This window comes from Chiloscyllium plagiosum, chromosome 5, assembly GCF_004010195.1.
Source record: "Chiloscyllium plagiosum isolate BGI_BamShark_2017 chromosome 5, ASM401019v2, whole genome shotgun sequence".
Taxonomy (NCBI): domain Eukaryota; kingdom Metazoa; phylum Chordata; class Chondrichthyes; order Orectolobiformes; family Hemiscylliidae; genus Chiloscyllium; species Chiloscyllium plagiosum.
The window spans coordinates 85,292,503-85,320,385 of NC_057714.1; the positions used below are offsets into that span (position 1 = coordinate 85,292,503).

Here is a 27,883-nt window from a genome sequence, read left to right on the forward strand (position 1 = left end):
GACTGAGAAGGCATTCCTGACAGAAGAATCAACGGAGAAGGCACAGAACATTCCAGAAGGCATGTAACCTGGCTGTAATTTCAAGAGTCTAAATGCTATTTTTATTGTGAGTGGGACTTGCATTTATTGGAACAGCATACCATTAGAATCTTGTTTTATTTGGGAATAGTTAGTAGTAAGAAGGGATTTATTCAATTTGTTAATAGTTTAGTTAATTTGTTCACTGTTAGAGTTGGATAAATAAATTGTTATTTGTTGATTTTAAAGTGAGTGTCAGGGATTTGTTTTTATTTAACTGCTAGAAGCTGCTGTAAAGCAGGTTACACCACTTCTCACTGCTTTACAGATTATAGGGTGAGGCCCTCCTCTTTGAATGTTTCGGTTTTAGTTTCTCGAGGGGGGTCAACCTCTGCTTTATAGATAGTGATGATTCTATAGGGAAAGAAAAATAGTCAATATGGTGTGTGATTTGAAATGGTATTCACCTGCATCCACTGCTTTGTTCTCCTTGAGATGGCAGAGGCCTCTGATCTGGTAGTTGCTGTCAAAAGTGCCTGGGTGAGTTGCTGTGGTGCATCTTGGAAATGGTGCACCCTCCATTAATGTATATTTGTAGTGGAATGAATGTTAATGGACGAAGTATCAATCAAACAGGCTCCTTTGCCCTCGATGTGCTGAGCTGCTTGTGTTGTTGCAGGTGCACCCATTCGGGCAAGTCAAGAGTATTCCATCACACTCTCGACTCTGCCTTGTAGATGGATGGGGCTAGGAGTGGGGAAGGCTACTACATGCCATGGTATTTCGAGCCTCTGACCTGCTCTTGCAGCCACAGTATTTTTATGTCTGGTTCAGTTTAGTTTCTGGTGCGTGGTAATCCCTCAGGATGTTGATTGTGGGGAATTCAGTGATGATGCTATTGAAAGTTAGAGATGGACTTTGCCTGGTGGTTGTGTAGTATGAATGTTACTTGCCATTTACCAATCCAAGCCTGGTTGTTGTCCATATCTTGCTGCATGTGGACACAGACAGCTTCAGTATTGAGGAGTAACAAATGGCCCTGAACATTGTGCCGAAGTCACAATTTAGAGGATCTCCTGCAGTGATGATTGATTTCCAATAGTAAAAATCACCTTTCTTCTAGACAAGGCATGAGTCCCACCAGTCAAGTGCTTTTATTGCCCCCCTCCCCCCACATTGATGCTGGACTTCTTAATGCCATACTTTGTCAAATGTTGCCTTTGATGTCAAGGGCAGTAATCTCACTTAACCTTATCCATACAGGAGGATGTATTCTACACATAGTCTGGTTATACAGGTTGTTCTGCTATAATGTGAATTTCATTAAGGGGTTTGCTGTAACGCGATTGATGAATTGGGAGCATTGTTTCTAAAGTGCAAACTTTTATAACGTGTCGGCTGTAATGCAATTACATTGCCAACATATTATACGCCATTTCTATAGCACAATTTTTCTATAATGCGAAGTTGCACAAGAATGCAACCATTGCCTTATGGATGAATACCTGCATTGCACTGCAAACATTCCTACCCTGAGCATACTGCCCTGATTTTTGCAGACTTGTAAAGAATTAATTCATAAACATCAGTAACACAGCAATGGTTGAATGAGCCCAATTATATTATACACTTCCTTTGGCACCATATAAATATGTTTCTGTTGATGATTGCCATCTGTTTATGTAATATCAACCACTGAACTTGTAATCTCATTACCTAGAAGTGGAAGGGCAGTGATTGTATGGAGACACAGCCACCAAGTTCCCCTCCAAACCACACCATTTTGACTCAGAAATATATTAACATTCCTTCACTGTTACTGGATACAAAACTTGGACTTTTGATCCAAACTGCACTGTGGGTGCACTAGCTGGACAGGTTTCCTAGTTTGAGATGGTGCTCTGTTTGTAAAATGCCCTTTCTGATGCCAACTGACCTGATGCATTATTCCAGCATTTCTAGATTTATTCCTTTCTTGGCTCTGTTTATATGTAGTTTTTAATTGTATTTAATGTGTTTTTCTTTCTGCTACTGTGCTGTAGGTCCTGCTGTGGATTGGTGGGCACTTGGTGTGTGCTTGTTTGAATTTCTGACTGGCATTCCCCCTTTCAATGATGAAACATCACAACAGGTCTTTCAGAATATCTTGAACAGAGGTAAGCTCTTTTTGTGCTTCAGAAGTAACAACTTAGTTTGTAATGTAATAACCAGCAATCTAATCCAAATGTTTGTCGTCTTATTCAAAATTTGGTATTTTCAATAGACAGTCTTTTGTATGCATATCAATCAGCTTAAAATAAAAAATTTGTGAAATCATTTTCAACTTGTGCAGAGTGAGTGAATCACAAATGGTCTTTGCTTGTGCCTGTTTCCATTTCTCCTGTGTTAAGGCCACCACTGTTGGAGTAGCTGTGTCATAAAAGTTAGCAACTATGTTCATTCCTGTAAAGAAAAAGATCATCCTGACTTTCACAAACTTGGGGCATTCCAAAGATCTGTACTGCCAATAGCAATGACAATAGCATCTTTTAATAAATTAAAACATCTGTTGCACTTCAGAAAAGCATTCTAAATTAAAATATGATACCGAGACACACAGGCATAAAATAACCAAAATCCTGATCCAAGAAGTAGATATTAAGGGTTCTTAAAGGAATTCCACATGGTGGAGAGGTATATGGAGGGAATATTGAGGGCAGGGCCAGGCGACTGCAGTCACAGCCATCATTGGTAGGACAATTAAAATGTGTGATGTCCAAAAGGCTGGAATGAAAGGAATGCTGATATGTCAGTGTTGTAGGGCTGGAGGAGATTACGGAAGTTGGGGCTATGGGTATGGCAGTATTTGGAAAATCAGGAATAGAATTTCAATGATTTTAATGTTGTTTAACCTGAAACCAGCTTAAGTCAGTGATTACCAGAATGACGGGTGCAAGCTTTGGAGCACGTTGGGATACAACTACTGAGATTTGGACCATCTCAAGTTACTAAGGATAGAATGTGGGAGAGCAGCCATCAATGCATTCAAACAGTCAGACAGTAACCAAGGCGCAGTTGAAGGGTCAACAGTAGAAGAGCTGAGATGGGTAATATGGAGGTGGAAAAAGGCAGACATAGTGTGGATGGTTGAAAGGTCATCTGGATTCAAATGATACCTAAGTTGTGAATAGACTGGTTCAGTTTCTCTGTTGCCATGATAAGGGAGTGGAGTTTGTAGAGGAGACCGAAGACTATGGCTTACGAAAGAACTTTTATTCATTCAGTACTGGATGTTGAATAAAAAAGTTTGACAGTCAAAAGAAGTAGTGATGTTGAGCTATCAATCATCTGTGTACATATTGCCGACAGTTTTCATTGATCTCGCTGAGGGGCAACATGCAAATGAGAAATAGGTGTCCAAAATGCACTAAGTCCACTGAAATTGGTGGAGATGGTGCTATTCATGGCAATTCATCACAACAATCAGAATAATAAAAGTAGAACAAGTTGGGTGCAGTCACCCCCAAATGGATGTCAGTGGAGATGTGTTGGTGAAGGAAGATATGATCTGGCATGTTTGTGCCAAGGTCTACGGGGAGGAGGGAAAGAAACAGTTTGCCTTGGTCAGCCACACAAGATGTTATTAGTGGTTATAGGAGCAGTTTTGATCTGGTAGAGGTCAGCGAACTACGATTGAAGTGTCATCACTGTTATGATGCAGGAAACCTGGTTGCCAATTTGCAAACGGGCAAGATCTTTTCCACAACAGGATAATGATGACCAGATAATCTGCTCTGATAATATTGATCAAGACAAGGCTGTCTCTGGTGGTGTAGTACTAGTGTCCTTGTCACTGGACTAAGAGTTCGGGGTCCTAGTCTCACCTGCCCTAGAGGCATGTGAAAACATCCCTGCACAGGTTAATTATAAAATATTTGTCCCTGCTATTCCTTGAATAGTGAGATCTTTACTATCCATCAAAGAGGGCAGATTTAGGGTCTTCAATAGTGTAGCACAACCTGAATATTGCAATGAGAGAGTTTATCCTTGATTTGGTACTGAAATCTTTTGGACTTGAATCCATAATTTTGATTCCAAGGCAAGAGTGACATTACTGAATTGTATGTCAAAGTGTTGTTGCTTTCAGCAGACTCAGACTGGGTTCTCATTCTTGATCATTGCCCAGATTGCTGCTGGAAAACATGCCTTTCTGGATGGCTGATCAGAATAGGTTTGGCTCTGCTGCCTTACTCTAAATCTTTATATGTGGTTCTGAGATATAGTTAGCTCCTACTGGCCAATTTACGAGAATATTTGAAGTATTCACCTTCACGAGAGCATGAGGGAAAAGAAGTGCACACTCATTCCAAGCTGACAATGTGCGTGAAGCCTGCTTTAGACTTTTTAACATATGACAATGTAAAGTGCCTGTTGCATCCAGTAAAACCAGATCTATGTGCAATCCAACCAGTAGCAAAGAGTACATTTTGTAACTTACCTGAGTCCTGCTCCTTTTGAATTTGTTCATTAAAACCATAGAAAGTATAGGCCACCTCTTTAGAGTTGATTTTCTTTCCCTTGATCAAATAATCACTCCACTGAGGAATGTTGTTTATGACGCAGCCACCTATAATTTATAGAATTCTTGTCATTGAGCTGCTTGGAGATGCTCAGCAGGTGTCCATAGTTTGCCATCTCCGACCCAACATTAGGTACTTCTGAGCCTTAACAAGTGAGGTGCAGGGCATAGTGGAGTCTCTGTTCTTAAATTCAGTTGGATCTTTAACATCTGCCACTACCACTGGAACAGGCAGATGGGCCCTCTGGGTAAACTAAATTTAAAGGCCAGTACTGTCTTTGTCAAGTGTTGGTCTCAAATTTGTGTTTCAATTGTAGAGTAGTCATCGAACTGACTTTTTAAATAAATAGCAAAGCTTCTTGAAAATTTGAAATCTAAATAGAATATGCTCAATACTCTGCGAGATAGTCCGCATTTATGCAAAAGACAACCAAATGAGTATTTCAGGCCAGAAGCCTTTTATTAGAACGGCTGAGTTTAGGGTGTGACTATTTGAAGTGAGAGGACATTTAACTAGTGGTCTGTTGCCACTGGCATTACCCTTTCTTGAGTAATATTTGTTCACCTGAATAGTTGTTAATCTGCAAACTTGTGGTCATCCAAAACTCCATTACCTGTATCTCAAGTCAGACCAAGTTTTGATCTTCTACCTCTCTACGCTCACTGACTGATGATGGCTCTTGTTTTAGCAATACTCGATTTTAAAATTCCAACCCTTGTTTTCATGTCCATCCATGGCCTCTCCCTTTCATGTCAACACTCCTTCTGTAGCCTTACAACTCTTGACACGTCTGTGTTCCTTTATTTCTGGACTGTTGTGTGTTGTTGATTTTTAAGTTGCAGTATCGCTGATAGCCATACATTTAGCTTCCTGAATACCTTCCTGAAATGCCTCCATCTTTGTTTCTTCCTATAAAACATTCTATGTAAAGTCTGTGCTTTTCTACCCTCAATCTCCTGTGTCAGTGGTAAATCCTGTTTGTTAATGCTGTTCTAAGTGGACAAGAGCAGTCCTGCTGCTTTTGAATTTGTTTGTTAAAACCATAGAAAGTATAGGCCATCTCTTCTCTTCTCCAGAGTTGAGGTGTTTTACTACATTTAAAAATGCTATCTAAATATATGTTGATTTTTCACAAGTAAATTTCTTTTTGTAGATATACCTTGGCCAGAAGGTGAAGAAGAATTATCTAAAAATGCCCATAGTGCAATTGAAATTCTACTGACAATTGAATGTTTCAAGAGAGCTGGATTGAAAGGTTTGGGAACGAGTTGCAAATGGTTGTACTCTAAACAATCTTTGGTGAAATTGCTAATATTTCATATTTAAAGGATACAGTATCAAATGAGGTATATATAATGAGGGGAAATGGTCAAAACTTTGCTGTCAAAAAAGGGTGAATAATCGATGCCTTTTTCAGAAGTGTAAATGGTCCAGCAACGTGAGGTGAGATTCTAATGTACAGTTAAATGACAATATCCAAATGTTGTCTGAATTACAGCACTCCATTTTAGTTATACAGAAGCTTTGTACTGAATTCATTTAGTTAGATTTTTACTGTATTTGTATGGTAAAGTTACACTAGTCTTAGCTTCACAAACATAGTTACCCTTTATTGAGGTGACAATTGTTAATTACCAACAATCAATCTTTCTAGCACTGCAAATTAGTCCTTAAAGTGTGGAGCATCATTATAGAAAAATCTGGCCCAATCACTCTTAAATTTAGAAGTTGGATGTGCAAGTTCAAAAGGACAAAAAAAGTTGAATAGTTTAGACATCCCATTTGTATGGGAATGGTACAGAGGGATCAAACAAATCTACTATTTTTAAAGTAGAACTATACAATTTGTAAAATGTGCATGTTGTGTTTTTTAATTCTAATAGTGTCTTTGCATATTTTTATTAATCAATTTTGGCAAGGTTAATAAAAAGTGATTGCTTATCCAGTCCTTTTCAAAAGTGAGGCAATTTTGTGTTTTTTTTCCATATTTGTATTCACTATTTTCACTGTTCTGCAGAATAAAGGGTAATGCCTGTAACTGAGTTTTCCACAAGTACATTTGATCAGGTTCTGGACCCACTTGAATTCACAAGTATAAAACTCATATCAGTAGTAAATATTGTCTGCTGGGACCAGTAAGCTTGTAGCTGTATTTGTACTATGGTGTCGCTGATCTGCAAATTCTGCATAAAGATAATGTTATTTAATGTCTTGTTTATCAAGATTTGTTTAAGTATAGGGCGGCACGGTGGCACAGTGGTTAGCACTGCTGCCTCAGTGCCAGAGACCCAGGTTCAATTCCTGCCTCAGGCGACGGTGTGTGTGGAGTTTGCACATTCTCCCCGTGTCTGCGTGGGTTTCCTCTCGGTGCTCCGGTTTCCTCACACAATCCAAAAATGTGCAGGTTAGATAAATTGGCCATGCTAAATTGCCCGTAGTGTTAAGTGAAGGGGTAAATGTAGAGGAATGGGTCTGGGTGGGTTATGCTTCAGCGGGTCGGTGTGGACTTGTTGGGCCGAAGGGCCTGTTTCCACACTGTAAGTAATCTAATCTAATCTAATCCCTGCTATTTATAAACTCTGTGGTGAAAAGAAAGTACTTTATTTTCTTCCGCCTGTTATTCAACATGTCTCCATCTTCTCTGAACTCTAATAACGGGCATTTCATCTCTAAGAAAAAGAGCAACTGTTTGGTTTTATTGTTTCAGAGCTCAAGAAGCATCCCCTCTTCCAGGAAGTGGATTGGGACAATCTGCAGAATTGCTCTATGCCCTTTGTACCACAGCCAGATGATGAAACGGATACAACATATTTTGAAGCCAGAAATAATGCTCAACACCTCGTAGTTTCAGGATTCAGTTTGTAGCACCTGCAGCGTGCTGAACCTGAATACTGTAAGAGATGAAAGGAAAATATGCTAATTTATATTTAGTAGTAACATTGGATTCATTACTGTTGAATATGTATGTACAATGTCTGGTGCCAGTCAATACTATCTTTCATTTATTCTTTCATTAATATGCAATACTGCCATCTTGATTTCCAGCTGTAAATTATGTTGCTGAATGGAGGCTTATCACTACTACTTTTGCATAAAAAGGAGAGACCTCAATGGAAGATTGTGATCTCAAAGTTGCTTCTGTTCCATCTTGTCCAGATAGTATTAGCGCACTTCAAGGCTATCCTCAACTGCCTGCAATTATCGAATGATTCCAGAGAAACAGGGTTGAAAGCTTCAATTGAATTAGCTAGTAGAACATTTAAAGCACCTTAGGAGCTGTAATGGATGACATTAGTAACTTGACACACTTTGCCAATTTTTGATTTTAAAGCATAATATCTGGGACATGGCTTGTCCCTCAAACTCTTTTGACAGCTAAGACTAATCTTTGAATGGAGCATGCAGTCAACTCACATTATAGCAATATTGAAGTTCTGAAAAGGTGCATTTTGGGCAAGTCAGTCAAGCAGTAGATTGCCTGAATTACTTTAACTCTTTTAAACAAGAGATGATCAGAAGTCAGCTTTAAGTGTTTATGTGACTGCCATTACTGCACTTTACAAACACGATTTGAGGATTTCATGAACTGCCTTGTTTGCTTGTAATAATTCTAGAATTTAATGTGGCCATTTTTAAAAAACTGCAACAGATCGCCTAAAAATGGTTTCAAGCTCGCACCTTTTTTGTTTCACTGCTGTAATTTTCATTCCTTAATAGTATTCAGTGAAATGTCCAGATTTTCATGGCGGTACATTCGTTACAAACCAAGCATCCTGCATGTTCTCCTTAAACTGATAACTCAGTTCTCTCAATTAAATGCACTTTATTTTTACAATTACCAGTCATGTTGGTCAAAAATAATACTTTTTTTAAAAATTACTGGTTAAAATGTAGCCTTATTGTATATTTTTGAATTGCTCATTTCAGTGTCTCCATTGAAATAGAAATTTGTCACTATTATTTCCTAATTATATATCCATACAAGTTGCTACTGAGATGTTACAAAGGATGCAGTTAAATGCCTCATGCTTCAGGTAGCTTTAGGGCTCATGATTTCAAAGCTACAAATTTCTACTCTGTGTAATTACTGCTTTGTTTAGTATGTCAAATATTTTTTGCCTGAAGTTCTTTGCTGGTGTCACTCATCAAAAGTAATCATAAATGTGTATTCCTGAATGTTTTTCTTGTCCTTTTTTTTTATTTCCAGATCATCCACTGTCTTAAAATGACTCAGTTTTTTCTTAACTTGTATACCTGAATATCAATGAAGATTTCTAAACAGGCTACCTGTATAACTTGTGTGTGCAGCACAATTAGTGACTTGAATAAAAATCTTTCATTTATGGATTATTGGGTATTTTATAGCAGTAAGCTTTTGACCTTAGTGATGTAAATGTAGTTAGTGCTTGTGGGTGAAATGTAAATTTCTGTCTCCTGTGTAATTAATTCTGTTTGACAATTTGGAGAAGATTTGTAGTTTAGGTCGTGGATCATGTTGTAAATTTGCTCGCTGAACTGGTAAATTTGTTCTCAGAAGGTCTGTCACCATGCTAGGTCACATCATCAGAGAGCCTCCAGTGAAGTGTTGGTGTTCTATCCCGCTTACTATTTATCTGTCTGTTGTTGTGCTCAGTGATAACATTTCCAGTTCTGTTTCTGAGAGGTTAGTAAATGAGGTCCAAATCTGTATGTATGTTAATAGAGTTCTAGTTTGAATGCCAGGCTTCTAGGAATTCCTGTGCATCTTTGTTTTGCCTGTCCCAAGATGGAGATATTGTCCCTGTCGACCTTCGTCTGTGTAAATCTGTTAATTCTACTTTAGAGCATTTAACAATTAAACTAAATGAAGTGAGATATATTGTCCTTGATAGTTGTGAAACATATTAAATACTTGAGATCAATAACTGAGTTAGTTCATTATAACTTCTGATTCTTCATGCCATTGTAAGACATGCTACAGAACTTCTATAATATTGATAAATTGATACTATAAAATGCAATCTGTTGTATTGTGATTTAGGAAAGTATTCACTAATTCTTCAAAGGACTAAATTATCTCAATTATTTATTCAGATATCTGAAGAGACCGGGAAAGCTGGGATTATTTCTTTAGCATAGAAGTTAGAATGAAATGTAATAGAGATGCTCAGTTTATTTGAAGTTTTATTACTAGGATTAATTGATAACTCAAGTAGCACAGGTACGATAACTTTGAGTTTACAATTGTCTTCCCAAATTTAAAAACCAGTATTTCATAGACTCTGACATTTACAACACAGAAGGAAGGCGTTTGGTCCATTGTGTCTATACTGATTGATAAAGATCAGACTGCACTAATCCGGTTTTCCAACTTTTTGCCCAGAATCCTGAGGTCTATTGGTGACACAAGTAATATTTAAACACAGCTTAGGATGGTACAAACATTTCTGGCTCGGCCAACATTTTAGGCAGCAGGTCCCAGACTCACCACCTGAGTGGGGGACAAAAAACTCACCGACGCTCTAATATTAAAGATGAACAGAAAGTGCCTTCTTGTCCACTCTATAAGACACCTCTATTAGGTCACCTCTTAACCTTCATTGCTCCAAGACCAGAACAAAAAATCTGACAGGCGTCAGAATGGAAACTTAATATCAAATCATTATCTGGGGGTGATGATTCACCCCAGCCACTGCAGTGCCCATTCTGCTGGCAGACTTCAGTACATTCTAGAGGCTACCATATATAAATTATTCTAAGGCCCTTGATCTCTTGCCTCCCTCAACAGCTTGGGACATGTTTCATCTGAGCTAGGAGATTTTTCACTTTTACAGCTGCTGTCCCCTTGAGCGCATCTTTCTCTCTCGACATTCATTAATTCCTTCTTAACATTTCACAGTCCTCCACCTTGATGTCTATTACCTGCATCATCCTTTTCCATTTTGAAGACAGAAAAAGTATTTTTAGGTATTTCATGGAGGTGGATTTGAGGCTAAAAGAATCAAAGGATAGAGGAGAAAAGCAGGAACAAGATATTAAGTTGGATGATCAGTTGTGATCATAATGAATGGCAGAGCAGGCTTAAAGGGCCAAATGACATACTCCAGGTTACCACATACAATACCTAAATGGCTCCTACTTATTCTTCTGCTCTTTATTTCAACTCGCTGTTCCACATCATACCTCATTGCTCATGTTAGTAACTTTTTAAAGGCAGAATTTCAATGATATAACTACTTGTACTTTAGTGTCTTCTTCAGTAAATGATTGACTTGTGAAATCAATCTTTAGATTGTCAGACACTATTTTCTTTGCTCCCATGACATAAGGCACAATAGGCTATTCCTGTCAGATGGCCATTGTGTGAAAATCTTGAAATTGAGTGATTGTAGGGCATTACAGCAGAGATTATTGGATTGTAATCAGCGTGGGAGTATTGGCAGATTCCTTTACACCTCTTGATGCCTGGAACTAGCCAACAAAGGAATGTGAATACAAACCTAGGATTTAAAAAAAACTCATTTATTAGTTTGCCCATTATTTAGTCTTAACATATCAAAATTAAAATTTTAATAACAACCATCATTACATATTGCAGCTATCATATGTCTTCTCAATCTGATGATTTTTACTGAGCGATTATATAGTCATTACTGAGATTAGCACTTTTTCAAACGACATACGATGTTACGGAATTAATTAATTAAAAAAGCAAATAGCAAAGGATAGCAGGGGAAAAACAACAAAATCAGTTGATTTTTGGTTGTGGGAAAGTTGCTCAGTTGTGTGTGATAGCTTTTCTGGGTATAGAAAAAGGATCCGGGCAGGACTTGTACTAATAGTAAAGTCCTGGGGAGTTGCTGAACAAAGAAACCTTAGAGTGCAGGTTTGTATTTCCTTGAAAGTGGAGTCTCATGTAGGTAGGATAGTGAAGCAGGCATTTATTACACATTCCTTTATTGGTCAGAGCATTGAGTATAGGAATTGGGAGGTCATGTTGTAGCTGCACAGGACATTGGTTAGGCCACGCATGTAATTCTAGTCTCCCTGCTATAGGAAGGATCTGAAACTTGAAGGGCTCAGAAAATATTTAAAGAATGTTGCCAGGGTTGGAGAGTTAGTGGTATAGGGAGAGGCTGAATAGGCTGGGGCTGTTTTCCTTGGAGCATCAGAGGCTGAGCAGTGACCTTAGAGGTTTAGAAAATCATGAGGGCATGAATAGGGTTAAATAGACAAGGTCTTTTCTCTGGGATGGTGGAGTCTAAACCTAATGGGCATAGGTTTAAGGTAAGGAGAAAGATTTAAAAGGGATCTAAGGGGCAACTTTTTCATGTAGAGGGTGATATGTGTATACAATGTGCTGCCAGTGGAACTGGTAGAACTGCAACATTTAAGAGGCATCTGGATGGGTATATGAATAGGAAGGGTTTAGAGCAATATGGGCCAAATGCTGGCAAATGAGACTAGATTTATTTAGGATATCTGGTCAGTATGGCTGAGTTGGACCAAAGGTTCTGCTTCTGTATTGTATGTCTCTATGATTAATAGATCCATCAGCTGCTGGGTTATAGACCCAGCTGTCCAGATCATTAAAATTTCTTTCACTTATTTTCTGATCAACCTGTTAAGATATGATATGGCACATCTCTGGAGTAGGTGTGACCTAAACCCAAAACCGATGTCTCAAATAGAGACACTACCACTGCACTGCAATGGAGACTAGCATTTCAGATATTATTAGTCAGATGCGTCAAGGGCAGAGGGACTTTCTGGCTCTGACTTTCTGCCTAACCCTAACGCAGCACTGTGCCTAAAAAGCTCTGAAAAGTGCTCATTAACCATAGGACTGCTTTTGATATTTTTAAACCAACCTGTTCAAAAATACTATCACACACACCTCTAAAGGCACGGTGGCACAGTGGTTAGCACTGCTGCCTCACAGCGCCAGAGACCCGGGTTCAATTGCCGACTCAGGCGACTGACTGTGTGGAGTTTGCACATTCTCCCCGTGTCTGCGTGGGTTTCCTGCGGGTGCTCCGGTTTCCTCCCACAGTTCAAAGATGTGCGGGTCAGGTGAATTGGCCATGCTAAATTGCCCATAGAGTTAGGTTAAAAGGGGCAAATGTAGGGGTATGGGTGGGTTGCGCTTCGGCGGGTCGGTGTGGACTTGTTGGGCCGAAGGGCCTGTTTCCACACTAAGTAATCTTATCTAATCTAATCTAAAGCAAGTGGGACACAACATGGTAACACAAGAACCCTTTAACTTTGAAATACTACTGCACAGCTTTGGATTTTTTAAAAAACTGCTACCAAATAATTTACAAGCACTACCTACTGGAGACAGTCCAACAGTAACAAATATAGGGGTGCTAGGGAAGAAACTAAATTAAAGTGGAATTCAAGGAGGAAACAATGCATTCCAACTCCTGAAGGCATTATGAATGTTGGTAGGCATCATGTGCTGTCTCCAAGAACACCTGGGCACAAATGTAGCCATGGAAGAGGGGTGGGCAGGCAAAGAGGAAATATGACTATGATTCCTTCCACAATCTGGACCGGTTGGGGGTTTCTTTAGCTAGGTCCATGAGGTGGCCCTCTAACTTGACTCCATTCCCACCTCTGAACTAGATGCCCTAAGGTCAAGTGCATGATGTTAAAATGCAACCAGAAGAATAATAAAAGGTGTTTCAAATAACTAAAGACAGTGTAACTGCCTACAACTGGTATAAACATGGTCCACTGACTCCACAGCACTGCAAAATAAATGTTTGGTCAGGAGTCTGTGAATTATCTTAGCCTATGGTTAGATGGAAGTGCTGTGTGCAACATCTTCCACCTCAGGTCCCCAATAACAAGTGAGAGAACTCGTGTGCATAGCCCTCCACAGGAGACCCATCCACCCAGCAATTAAACAATGCCAAGGCATGACCTGTAGGCAGGTGAAAGAGTAGTAGTGGATGGTACGTAGCAACACCACTGTGCCATGTGGAAGGACATGGAAGGCATTTCCATGAAGCTGTGGTTGTGGGCTGTGGACAGAGAGGCGCTCTGGAACCTGGCGTGATGTGGAAATCCCTCCGCACACAGCTTGGGACAGCTGACATAAAAATCATACCTGATCATTCTTCAACTAGTGTACTAACTTGGGTCTGAGCAGTCATTTTCAGGCAATGGATGGCATCAGCTGTAAGCTGGATGTCCACTGTTGCCATATTTGGCAATTTCTGTGCAACCGGCCAACATCCATCACCCAGTATGTCTCAGATTCTGGTCACTAGTGCCACCCTACCCTCTCTTCTGCCAATCACTAGAAGCCATGATGATGGCAGTGCTCTCAAACAATAGCTGCTTTTGCTGACAGTGGGAAGATACGTGTTGCAAGTCAGCCATGTTCTAGACATTGGCTCCTGGTAAAAGACAAGCAGCTTCTTGAAGATACTCGCAGTCTATAAACGAGAACCGCATGTCGTAATTTGAGTTCCACATCTGGCAGAAAAAAATGGGCTGCTAGGGCATGCCATCTGGAAGGCAGCTCGATGTAAAAGTATTGTAGCATTTTAAGAATCCAGGATTTTTCAAAAAAAAATTAACCAGTTCAAAGATATTATTACATACCTCTGCAGCAGGTTGGACTGGATAGGAAGGTAGGACATGACGACTGTACCACAAGGACGCTGAAACTGGCATTTTATATAACAAAACAGAAAGTTCTTTTTCCACCATCACCAAATTCAGCTGTGATGTGAGATTAGTATTTTGTTTAAAATTAAATTAATTTCTGCAGCTGTCACATTTGGATTTGAACTTGTCTCTTGGAAGATATAGGAATATACAGAAATTTGGGAACTGGGTTTAAAAACTCGAGGGATTTTAACAACTGTGATGTTAATGAAGGGAATGAGGGAATGTGTACACCAGATGGCTTTCTAACCCAACATGTTTCAAACAAAAAAGGTAACATTCTCTACTAGTTCTAGTAATAGAGAATTAGTCAGATCAGCGTTCAATGTAGTTAAAAAAGTAGAAACATTAGGTGGCTGCGTAGTACTAAGGTGGCCAATGACCAAGAGGAACAGAGACCAAAACATCCAGAAAGGTATAGAGATAGTCTTTGTCTGTGTCGAGAGTGATGAGATGCTGCTAATTTACATATCTCCAAACAATTTGTATTAAAAAAAATTGAGTGGATTAGAAATCTGTAAATGAAAAGCTCTTGCTTGTTTAAAAAGGTCTCAGGAAAAGAAACAGCAATGAGTAACTGCAGAAATTTACCAAAAAGAAAGTAATTATAGCTGTGCTAACTGAATAAGAAGTTTTAACAAAGACAGGTGTGACACTTCACTGAGTTTTGGGTATCTCTAATGTTAGAGAAGAAGGCTTGCATCTTTATTTCTGGTATTTTCAAGACAGTTTTTAAATAAAGAGCAACATTAATTGTATTAATTTCTGTATTGTAAACTTATATTTTTTGTTAAAAGTGCATTAGCAGCCTTGTTTAAATGTATGATGTCTGATGGCCATAGTAAACAAATAGTGAAGGTAAAATTTATGGTCTATCAAGCCTGATCTTGCTCTGAGTTCTGACTTGTACAGGATTACCTTCAGGTGAGATCATAACACTACCTATATAAATATGTAAGCTTAGCAACAGTCAGATAAACTCTTCCTGGTTGGTCAAGTAATGACTGTGTGGGGTTGTGGTGGTGGTAAGGTCTGAAACTGAGCAACATCCAGTATAAAAGATTTGCTTTTTGTTTGACAAAAAGGAAAATCATCTAGGGATAAGAACAAGAAAAGAGAAGCCATTTGTGTGCTCTCCTAGCCAATATCCGACATGAAAGTAGATTCCGCATTAAAAACTGCAGATTAGTGCCAGTTTAACTGATAACAAACTAATCTGGACTTTGTCTCAATAGTTGATTCAGGACAAAGCTTTGCTGGAGTCTGTTCATGCCTTAAACGGGTTCCAAGTCTCCCAAAAACTCACATAATTAATCCTATGTAATAACAAGTCCACGAGCAATACAATTATGCTACTGTCTCCAAATTTAAGTTTTGCATTACTTTTTTTAAGCACTGCAGCTCGAATTAGTCCCAGAACTCTATATGTAGCCTAATCAGAGCAAATTACAATTCCAAAATAGCCTTAGGGAGAGGGATGTGAACTAATTCAGCCAGAGCTAAATAATCTATTTCACATACTGTGTTATGCTTTTTGCATAGTGATCAAGGAATCAAATAATATTAATCACACTGAGTATTCCTATTAGCTACAACTATATATATTAGGAACAATGAGAATTTCTATAACTGGACCAGGCCTAGGAATTCTCAATCAAGGCTCTGTAGACAGAATTTGTAGGTAGAAACAGGTATCTGATCTCAACGATTGATGCACTGGGGTGAATCAACTTTTTTTTTTAACATTGGTTGAGGACAAACATCCTTGGCACCATCTTTAAAAGGCTGTTGTGCATATGAATAAGCCCTGTTAATCCAAAGCTCTCCTGCATAGTTCCTAACATTTGCCCCACAGATGACAGAGAAAGATAAATTAGTTCCCCACTTTGAGGATAGGGACCCGGGAGTCCTGCTGGATCAGGTGATGCAGAGGCAGGGCAAGTCTTTCCTCTAGGACTAGGCAGCAGAGATCATGACATCAAACTGTGTCAGCTGAGTCCTAGGTTGTCACCTGGATCAGTACATCTCAGATGTTTGGAGAAATGTACAGGAGTGTAGGGAGAACGTTCTTCACTCTATTAGCATTAAGTGTCAACATCCTCTCTGAAGCCTCTCACTCACTTCTGCCTGAGAACTTCACCCTCCACCAAAGCTCATGTTCTACATCTCTTACTATTGGTTGCAATATCTTTCCTCACTCACTGACAGCCACCCAAACCCCTGACACCATGAACCCTGTGTGCCCTTAACTCTGCCTATTCACTCATTCGGAACATCTCCCAACTTGCACCAAAAAGTGAAAACTATGCCATCTGCTTTCATTTCTCTCATGCCCACAATAGGGCAAAAAGAGTCAAGATGGGTGGTGGCCCAACATTTAACTCTTCACCCCTGATGAAGAATGAATCCTGACGCTGTTTGGCCTGAGTACAAATGGAGTTCTGGGCTGACTGAGTGCTAAAGCCCCTGGATTAGTATCAGAGGCTGCCTTTGACTTACTGTGCTGGCTAAAAGCTCTCTCCCTTGATTTGACTCAGGACTGCTGACAACGATGACAAGACTGCTGACTTTGTGTCTGTGCTAAACAGCATGACAACATAGCAGTACTGTGAGGAACGTGATATCCCTGGCTGAGGAGCAAGGCAGGGATATGGTGGTAAGTATCCAAGTAGGTTCAAAGTGAGTGAGCACCAACAGAACTGCTCAGATACAATCTGGTCCAATCCGTGAGCTGGTTTCCTGTCCCAAAGGCAAAGGGCAAAGCTAGACTTCTACAACAAAAGCTGTTGTTGCCCCCGGAGGCATTGGAGTGCAGAAGTCTACTATAAGTGAATTGGAAATATATTATGAAGGTTTTTAAAGGTTGGCACATGTCAGATACCAATATCAATAGACCTAGGACTTGTGTGGCCTGCACCATTGGTCTCTGGTGTCTAACATGAAGGTCCTTCAGGGCAAGAGGCGAGCTGAAGTCACTTGGTAACCACTTTGACTTCCGTGACGAGAATTCTTGGCATCTAGTTTGCTTGTGGAAGATGGCAGATACAAAGTTACATATTAATGAGGCAAGATGAGCTATTAATAAGGTGGTTAACGTTAAGTAATCACCCTTCATAGACAACTTTCCATTGCTTAGCGAGAATCTCACTTCAAAACGTGGCACTTCTTTAAAGGATGCAGCAAGTTGTTCCCAATATCAAGATCGATTTTACTACACTTCTTACATGATTCTACCAATTTCACACCATAGGTGATGTCACTCATGTCCTGACAACATTCAGTACCATGTTTTGATTATAGATACAAACATACATCCATAAATAATAATATTGGTTGTGCTCTCTTAATTTTGATTTTTTTAAAAAATCAATACAAAAATACACAGAACCTCCAAAAAAGTTTATTTGTGGCTCACATGATAAAAATATATTAGTGTCTTTCAAGCTTGAAGTTATATTCTGCGAATTATTTTCATGCTTACAATATTTTTTTGAATAGGAGCCCAGAACTCCATTTGTAAAACTGATTATAATAATAATGTGCTTTGATAAATGGGATCCTTAATTTAAAATCAATATTAAATTGCTATTAGATAACCTTGAGACATATTTTCTTCAATTTGTAATTTTATTACAATGTAATTGAAAAAATATTGCACTTACTTTGTACAGTCTAATTTGTACAACTATTAACAGCATTGATAGGAGTAGACTTCACAGTGGTAATTATATATAAATAAAGTTACATGCAGAGAAAGGATATGTAAAAGCTGTATCTAATGGATGAGTCTCAGTACATTAGTGTTGGGTTATATAATCTCAATTTTACCAGATACTTCAAAAGTGCTGGAGATAAATCAAATTCTATGTCCATGTCCACCATACATGGCTTTTTGCTAAACAATAAACTGCATAAAAGAAAAAAATCCATCTATTGGCCGTTCCAAAAGAGATTATCAATGGGTTAAAAGCATTCTGTTCAACTGCAAAAACCAGGGGTCGATATTATTTGTTCAGTAGCTGTAATATGCACGTAAAATCAATTTTATATCCTTTGAGTTACTGACCATATGATAGGAAAGTATTACCAAATTGCTTCTAAATTTTTTTTTTAGTGCAGTCACTATTTGCTGACAAACTCAACAGCCAATGTACACAGTAGGATCCCACAAAGAGCAACTGAGCAGATGACCAGATAATCTATTTTAGTAGTATTGGGGAGTGGGAATGTTGGTCAGGCATCAGAATTCGTTGCTGTTCACAAGGTCTTACTGTACAATGCTAGCAAGGGATTTGTTCAAAGTACATTAAGGTGCAACGTTTCAATTGAATTATTTCTAGCTAAAACACTAGAAATTAAGCATTTTAAGTATTTTTAACATGCAGATTTTCCCCAGTTTCTTTCCAAAATCAATTTTAGCTATATTGCAAGCAGCTAAAGCGACTTACATTCAGTTAGATACAGCATTTACTATTAAGATGATAGTGCAGTGTTTGTTCCATAAATTTAAAATGAAACCAAAATCAGGCCATATAATTTAAAGATGATTGTTACATTAATCCAAAATTAACTAATGCTATTTGGTTCAAGTATCTGTATGTTGTAGCATTTAGTGATGTACAGTGTGCAGGATGATTTTAAAGCAAAATGCACATCATTGGACTATGTTAAGGTAAAACACCACTAAATGAATAAATCCAAATGATCATGTCAGGCTCTCCAATTTTCTATGTTTGCAGACTTCAGAGTGCCTTTGTAATTCCAGGTGGATACCTAGTTCAGTTTTCTGAAATTTAAGACAGGAGATAAAAATCATTCTACTTGCACTCATTTTGAATGAGGAGAAACTAAAAGAAGGTATTCAAAATTACCTCTTCCTCCTTTGAAAATACATATGCACAAACAGCTGGAGGACAACAGGCCAAAGAATTGCAAATGCAATAGTTCGGCCAGACACATCAAAAGGCCACCAGGACGATGTCTGGATGATGAAAGCAAACAAAAAAACACCAAATATAATCTTTCATTATTAAAAATCTGATATTTCTCAAACAGAAATAAAATCTTATGCACAATAACAAACTTTACAAGAACCAATATGGCAAAGTGGATTGCTAAACTGCATAAATAAAATCTATAAAGTTATTAAATGAAATTATCACCATGAAGAATCATTAAGGTTATTATTTCTGAAAATATTTTTATTAGAAAATGGAACACTGCAGATCAAGTTTTAAAAACCTAACCATGTTTCCTCAAAGCATTTACAATTGATTATTTTAATATACAATGATGAAAAAAGTATTTACCTTATCACCTGCAGTATGTTTAAGCTTTGAATGGGCATCTTCAGACTTCACCTGAGAAGAAGGAAGCCTTTCTTAATAAATAAAAGGTATCCCAAGGTTGTGAGGGAAATCAGAAAAAAAGCTTTGCAAAGTTATCTTTCTGGAAATTTCAATTATTGATACAACACCACACCAAACTAAGTAAACATAAATTGGTATGACTAGGTGAATGGGGAAAACTGGAATATTGAGTTCAATGTAAACAAGTGTAATCCTTTTTGAACCAAAAAAGCATAGATCAGGGTACTCTTTTTAAGATAGTGAGATGTTGAATACAGTAGGTGTCTAAAGAGACTTTAGGGTTCAATTCATAGATCTTGAAAATGTCACCAACAGGTGTAAAAATAACCAAGAAAGTTAATGGGATGCTGGCCTTAATATCATGAAGACTGAAGTATAAGAATACAGAAGTAATGCTGCAGTTATACAAAACCCTGGTTAGACTCCACATGAAGTGCTGAGGCAGATCTGGATTTAACACCTTAGAAGGATATATTGGTGTTGGAGGGAGTACAATGTAGATTTATAAGAATAATACCTATACTTTGGGGTTAAGTTTTGGGGACAGATTCTACCAATTAGGCCTGTTTCCTCTAGAATTTAGAAGGTTAAGGAGTAATCTGACTGAAATCTTTAAGATAATAACAGGAAAAAACAGGTTTCCACTGGTTGGGGATTCTAGAACTAAGAGACATAGTCTGAGAATTAGGATCAGACCATTCAGGAGAGCTGTGAGGAAGCAGTTCTACTCACAAACAGTGATAGAGGCTTGCAATGCTCTTCCACAAACAGCATTGGATGCGGAATTAGTTGTTAATTATTTCAACAATTAATCTCAGATAGGCTATTGATTCAGAGAACCAGGTAATGTTCTAGGGACGAGGGTTCAACTTTCACCATGACATTAGGGAATTTGAATTCAATGAAAATATGGAATTGAAAGTCTAAAGGTGATCATGAAATTGTTGCCAATTGTTGGAAAAATCCATTTGGTTCGTTTACGTCCTTTAGGTAAAGAAATTGCTATCCTTACCTGGGCTGGCCTACACGTGACTTCAGGCTGACAACAATGTGATTAACTCTCAAATGCTTTCTGGGCAATTAGGTGTGGGCAATGAATGCTGGCCTAACCAGTGACACCCACATCCTCTGAATGAAAAAAAATAAAAGCCAAAGATAGGTTATGGAGGATCCATGATCTCATTGAATGGCATACTCCTGTTTCTTTCTTCCTATGAATGTTCATCTTGAGACATTCCTAAAGTTAACAATTAACAATAGTGCCACAAATATCTGGCAATGACTATCTTTAACAAGAGAGATCCTAATCTAATTGTCCCTTGACATTCAGTGGTATTACTATCACTAAAACCCCAAGGATGTTGGTAGTGGGGAATATCATTGAAATAAATTTATGTAGACTAACCATATAAATACAGTGGTTATAAGAATAGGTCATAGGCTAGGAATACTGCAGTAAATAACTCACCTCCTGACTCCTCAAAGCCTGCCCATGATCTACAAGGCTCAGAAGTGTGAAGGAATACATCCCACTTGCCTAGACGGGTGCAGCTTCAACAACACTAAAGAAACTGAACACTATCCAGGACAAAAGCGCCACAAGATTAGACCGCATTCACAAACATTCATTCCCTCCACCTGTGACACTGGGTAGCAACTATGTGTGCCATTTACAAGCTGCACTGCAGAAATTCACTAAGGCACCTTACACTGTACTGTCCAAAACCACAACTACTTTTACTGAGAAGGACAAGGGCAGCACTTATATAGGATCACTACCACCTGCGAGATCCCCTTAAAGCCACTCACGATCAAGACTTGGAAATATATTGCTGTTCCTTCACAGTTAATAAGTCAAACTCCCTCCCCATTGACATTGAGAGTCTAACTGCAGCAAGTGGACTGCTTGATTTCAAGAGGGTAGGTCATCACCACCTTCTCTAAGGCAACGAGGAATGGGCAACAAATGGTGGTCCAACCAGTGGCCCCCATATCCATGAGTTAATTTTAAAAAATCTTTTTTACACATTTCCAACTCTAAAGAAGCAACACTCATTGACTGATATCTCCTTCCTTCACAAATACCATTTTGTAATTGTAAGTTATCTATTTCCTCTCTCTTTTCTGGAGAAACATTGTACACTTTTTACTGATGGCCTAATTATTACTCTGAATACAGCTTTAGTGAAGGTCTAAATTTTACTCCCATTACTTAATTCCCACAATACAGCACTGATTACCATTGATCTGTGCAATGGAATCCTGCATTATAGAAACTATAAGCATGAACAGGTAGTGCATATCATAAAATCATTTTCTTTCTTATTAGCTTTTACCTGAGAAGCAGTCACTGCCTCCAACATATGAAGTCGCTCCAACACACTCTGCATGTCTTCCTGGAGTCTAAGTAGTGCTACTGCAATCTGTTCATTCACACTGGCTTTTTGCAGCCTCTCTGAGCCCCTTCGTTCCCCATTACCACCATTACCCAACTGTGAGACCTGAAAACCATCCCCTGATTGCTGCATCCTATTACCTACAAGATAAACAGGGAAACAATTAAAATAACATATATGCTGGCAAAAACACAAGGCAAACATATGAACTATTCAAAGCCACTGGTTACAAATACTTCAGTGCTCTATGAAATTCAATAGCAAAGACATTAAGCATCATGTGGATTAAGCAGATACACAATAGATAACATCAACATTATGGAGAACTATTAGAAGATGAATTGCGATTTGTTATAGTCCTGTTGGCCAGTAGAAACAGAAATAATAATTGTAAAAAAATGAATGGAGGTAGATAAAGAGAAATCTATTAACAGATGTTGAAAAGATGTGGGATTCTCGGTCACAAAAAACAGTTGAAGTACAAAACATAAATCATTTCAAACAGAATTGTAAAAGGGACATGGCAAGGACAAAGTGAGATTACATTACACAACACATTTGGAGTAATACAGTAGTGCACTTTTTAAAAAAAGAATGAATCTTTGGATGCGATTGCTGCTAGCAACACTGCCATTTATTGCTTATTTCTAATTGTGCTTGAGAAGGTGGCAGCTGGCTGCCTTCTTGAAGTGCTGCAGTCATTGAAGTCAAAATGTTTCTATTATCCTTCCTAAGCTTGGAGTTTTAAAGGTTTTATCCCAGAACAATGAAGTACAACTCGGCATCACTACAAATTGACTGGCCTTGACCTTCTAAGTGGTGAAGGTCATTGTTTTGCAGAAGAGATGCACTTGAAACAATTATACTTTCAAAGCCACTGGAAATGCCAAGCCATGTCCAAAGGTTCTATATAAATGAACATTGTTGAGTTAAACTTTTCCTACTGTTTTAGCTGCAACATAGCATGAATGTCATAGTAATCCATATAATGGAAATGCAAAGTGTTCGGAGCAATGTTTAGAAACAAGAGCGCCATATACCCTTGTCAACAGGAACAGAGGTTCTACATATTTTGTTCTTTTTACTTTTGATTTCCCTACAGTACTCACTCATCAACTACAGATTACCAAGGGGCTCCTTGCAGTGGGTCTTCAATCTCCCACAGAAGGAAATTGTGCATGACAAGGTTGAGCACAAATGAAAGGAGAAAGAAAATAAGTTGCAAAATAAACTCCACAAAATTTCTCAAGAAAACTAGTCCTTGGGACATATTTGTAGGGAAAATACCTCAAATAAAGATCTTTTCCAGTCAAAAACATACCTCGTCCCCTCCTGGGTCCATGAAACTCCGTTCTTTTGCTGCTTATCTTCTCTTTGTGAGAGCCACTTCCACCTGGTTTTGCATCTTCACCACCACGAGTAACACCACCTTCTCCCAAATCCTGTACCTTCATTGTTCCAGGATTCCCAAGGTATTTTAGGGAATGTTTCAACTCTGTTCTCGAACTATTTGTGAATAGCTGCCTGTGATCAAATTCTGAGACGATCAGAGAACTATTAAAATTCTCTCTCCCTGAGCTACCAGCTCCTGAAATCTGCAAGAATGAAATAAAATAACATGTTTACAGTACTTAAAACATCAAATGATTACTTGGGCAATAGTCATGTCTGTATATTTAAGTTAATTTACACTGTAACCCAAGAAAAAATGTTTTTAGGTCCCATTCCATTATTAGCACCATGTTATTTACATAAGTGAATAGTTAATCATGGATGACAATTTGAAGTAATTTACAAACATGCAAACAGACATTTACAAAAGAGGTTTCTGCTACGTGATGGTTGAAGACAGGTGTAGCCAGGCAGTAGCAGCCAGGAGAGGAAAAAGACAGTTGTAGTGTTAGTAATACAGGGGATATCTGCCATATCAACAAAACTATTTATATAGCTCTGTTTCTCAAGTTTATGCTTACATGATATCACTATGAATTACCAATCTCAAAATAATCCTCAGAATAATTATCACATGGGAGAAAACCTTCAAAAGGCGTGCAGGTTAGAACCATAAAATCCCCAAGTGTGGGAAAAGATAGTTTTGCCCATGATGTTTGCACCAACCAACCAAAGAGCATCCCACCCAGACCCACCCTATCCCTGTGATCCTGCAGTTACCATGGCTAGTTCATCTAGCCTGTATATCTCAAGTTACTATGGACAGTTTAGCATGACCAATTCACCTAACCTACACATTTTTGGACTGTGCCGGAACACCCGGTGGAAACACAGAGACATGGCAACAAAGTGCAAACTCCACACAGACAGTCACACAAGGCTGGAATTGAACTCGAGTCTCCAGTGTCACTGTGCCACCCTAGGCTAGGTCTCCATGGGTGTGCAGGCTAGGTGGATAAGCCATAGTAACTGCAGAGTTATGGGAATAAGTTGGGGCGGGGGGAGGGTGGAAAGAGTGCTGTTTGGAGGTTGGTGCAGATTCAAATGGGTTGAAAAGCTTCTATCTGCATTGTAGTGATTCAACAATTCTATGAAGTCAAGGTCTCAAATATCTTGAAGGGCGACACGGTGGCTCAGTGGTCAGCACTGCTGCCTCACAGCACCAGGGTCCCAGGTTTGAGTCCAGCCTCGGGCGACTGTGTGGAGTTTGCACATTCTCCCAGTGTCTGCGTGGGTTTCCTCCAGGTGCTCCAGTTTCCTCCCACAGTCCAAAGATGTGCAGGTCAGGTGAATTGGCCATGCTAAATTGCCCGTAGTGTTAGGTGCATTAATCAGAGGAAAATGAGTCTGGGTGGGTTACTCTTCAGAGGGTCGGTGTGGACTGGTTGGGCCGAAGGGCCTGTTTCCACACTGTAGGGAATCTAATCTAATCTATTTTAAAAAGTAATGCATTTCTATAAAACTATAATTTTGGTATTTCACATTAAACACTAATTGTGAAGGGAAGATTAAAGAGTGCTTTTTTGAATGAAAACCTCTCATGTCATATTGATGTCCGTCAGTTTTTTAAAATGTAGATTTCTCCTGCTCAGAGACAGTTTAGTGCTAGTCAATGAAATACTTTCACTTTGTGCATTCACTGTCACCTCCCATTGCTTTAGTTCAAAAATACCTTTGTCTCAATTCCACAACACTTTACAGCGATAGTCTAATTTTTGATTCACTTTATGAAATCAGTCATCCTTTTATTATAAATACAGCTTTTTATTTCACAAAACGAACAGAAATTGAGCAATTTACAATCATAGATTCCAGGAGCAATACTAAAAAAGAGAAAATACTATAAATTTAATGACAGTTGTGGAATTAAATAACTGTAGCAAAACTTAATTCATATTCTATCAGTGTGGTCAGTTCTTGTACTTACTGCACCATCTAGATTCCCAAAATATTTACTGCAGATACAGGTAGCGAGTGAGAAATTAAAACAGGTATACTGTAAATAGGTGGAGTTTGATGAGTCTTTAAGAAAATCTAGAAGAAATCTGTTCACCCCAAAAAAAGCTGATCTAAAGCAATTAATACATTATCTTCTTTAAAAGTTGTTAGAAAATGTCTGCCTATGAAGACTAAAAGGGCTAATATATGAATATTTGAAATATTTTATAGATCTGCTCCAATTGCAGATTTTATTGAATGGAAAGACATGCCCAAGTGGACAATAGATATTTACCTATGCAATGGAAAATTACCTAGCTCTGATGAAGAGACATCTAGACTCAAAACGTTAGTTTGCGGTCTCTCCATGGATGATGCCTGACCTGCTGTGATTTCCAGCATTCTTTGTTTTTAATACAGATTTTAGCATCTGCACGGATTTGCTCTTCCTTCAGGTAACTACCTATACCTTATTGCTCCAACTATAAAGGGACTGATGGGAACAGCTCAACAATATTTATTATTTCATCTTATCCTCATCAAAATTCAAGAAATTTTATACAATCACATGGCTTTCACTCTTGGTGAGTGCGGTTCTTGACATCAGCACTTACCTCTTCAACTCCCAGCTGTTCCATTGAATCACAATATACTTCACTGTCTGAATCGCTTGTGATGTGCTGAATTCCTGGAAATTCACCAACCTGGTTTTCCACTCCATCTGTAGAAATGGGAGAACAAATAAAATCAACGATAAACAGTTGTAAAGGAAGACGTTAATGCCATAGTGAGAGCAGAGGTTTATCAAAATGAGAGAGAACCTTTACCGAACACTACCAAAGAAAAATGTCTCATACAAGAGTGTTAGAAATTTAAAATTATTAATGCAAACTATTTGGTTAGTTAATTCTCAAAGCAGACATAGCACTAGATCTGTTAAAAATTGCTTGCATTCCTCTTTGAAATTAAAAAAATCATTAATCAGATTGGTGTAACTTGACAACATCAGAAAGAGATTTCACAGTGGTTTTCTTTTCATATGAATTTAAGATTAAGTTCAGGAACATGCAGGGATGGTGCTAATCCCTGCAGATTTTTAATCTCGAGTTAAGGAAGAACAAAAAAGAGGAACCAGAGTACATCAATGGTAAAGGAAAAGGCTACAACTAAGGAAGTTGTGCTGTTTCTCTGTCAAATTGATAATGGCACTTAAGGTGAAAGTTTAGAACAGATAAACACAGATAATGTAGGTACAAATAAAAGTGCGGTAACTTCAGAAGTTCAAAATTTTTTTAAAATTCCAGTTCAATCACCTACATTTTGTTTTTCCGAAGCAAGGAAGTAACTGATGCTAAATAAATCATAATATCTGGTGTGTTAATGGGATAGGGGTTGGGGATGGATAGTGTGTTGGTTTGGCGGTGGTGGATCTTTGCATGAAAGATCTTACGATATTCTTCAGCAAGTGTGGAGATAATGGAAGCTTAGAGGAAAAGTAAAGCTAAAATGTCTAAGGGAAGCGAAAGAGGTGTCTGTTGGTGGTGTAATTATCATCACTGGACTAGTAACCCAGAACCCCAGGTTAATGTTTTGGGGAGATGGATTTGAATCCACCATTGCAAAACCTGGAACAAAAAGTTAGCCCAATGGTGACCACTGTCGGTTATCATTAAAAAACCCTATCTAGTCCACTAATATCCCTTAAGGAAAGGAATCTGCTCTCCTTACTGCAAATCCAGGCCATTGCAATGTGGTTGACTCTTAACTGGCAATTAGAAATGGAAAATAAACACTGGCCTAGCCAGAAAAGCCCACATGCCACGGAATAATAAAAATAACTAATCACAGAGTACATGAATAATGGTATACTAATGGTATGATGTGATTACATTCCAAGGTGAACCTTTTATTTAAGTGAATTACACAGCAAGTGGATAAACAAGTGGTTTTAACAAAAAAAAGAGTGAATCGGCATGAACTTCAAAAAATTTACATGCAAAAGATTGACTTTTCGAAATGAGAAGAACAGGATCCATCAGTTGACTATGATTGGACCCCAACAATATTTCTTTTTTTACATATTAGAATACACAAAAACAATTGCTAAAATTGTGATTTACTGGGTCAGTGTCACTGTTTAGGAAACAGAAATGTGTGAGATGGAAAATGTATAACTTGTATTTTTTATCAATTTTGGAATTTGAATATCAAAATAGAGGGAGATGGGTGATGTTTACTTCTGTGGAGGTTTTATTTTCATTTTATTTAAGAAAAGGTCAGAGAGTCCTTCCAGAACAGTGCTTAAACCCAGCACTTGTAAATACTCAAGTGAGTGTGGACCCCTGTGATTTTAAGGTTTCATGCTATTGGATTTATGAAAGGTAAGGTAAACATTTAAGGTAGCTGGCTTTGTTTTCAGTTCAGAAGATTCTAGCAATAAGTTTCTAAAATTCAGTTTAGAAAATACCAGAAACAAAAATAGAAATTGCTG

At 38.3% G+C, this 27,883-nt stretch overlaps 2 protein-coding genes across 9 annotated transcripts in view; one reads left to right on the top strand and one right to left on the bottom strand.

Annotated features, from left to right (window-relative positions):
• Positions 1-7,937, top strand: part of mastl (microtubule associated serine/threonine kinase-like) — a 44,052-nt gene extending 36,115 nt beyond the window's left edge. For all 3 annotated transcript variants that reach the window (XM_043690527.1, XM_043690526.1, XM_043690528.1), the window contains 3 exons: positions 2,061-2,174; positions 5,731-5,832; positions 7,285-7,937. In XM_043690527.1, the coding sequence (XP_043546462.1) occupies positions 2,061-2,174; positions 5,731-5,832; positions 7,285-7,442 (374 nt within the window). In that variant the 3' untranslated portion in view covers positions 7,443-7,937. The remainder of the gene's footprint in view (positions 1-2,060; positions 2,175-5,730; positions 5,833-7,284) is intronic.
• A 9,684-nt stretch (positions 7,938-17,621) lies between these two features.
• Positions 17,622-27,883, bottom strand: part of acbd5a (acyl-CoA binding domain containing 5a) — an 80,312-nt gene continuing 70,050 nt past the window's right edge. For all 6 annotated transcript variants that reach the window (XM_043690530.1, XM_043690533.1, XM_043690529.1 and 3 more), the window contains 6 exons: positions 26,007-26,113; positions 23,324-23,597; positions 21,943-22,142; positions 19,547-19,597; positions 19,109-19,218; positions 17,622-19,023 (listed from right to left, as the gene is read on the bottom strand). In XM_043690530.1, coding sequence (XP_043546465.1) covers positions 19,011-19,023; positions 19,109-19,218; positions 19,547-19,597; positions 21,943-22,142; positions 23,324-23,597; positions 26,007-26,113 — 755 coding nt within the window. In that variant the 3' untranslated portion in view covers positions 17,622-19,010. The remainder of the gene's footprint in view (positions 19,024-19,108; positions 19,219-19,546; positions 19,598-21,942; positions 22,143-23,323; positions 23,598-26,006; positions 26,114-27,883) is intronic.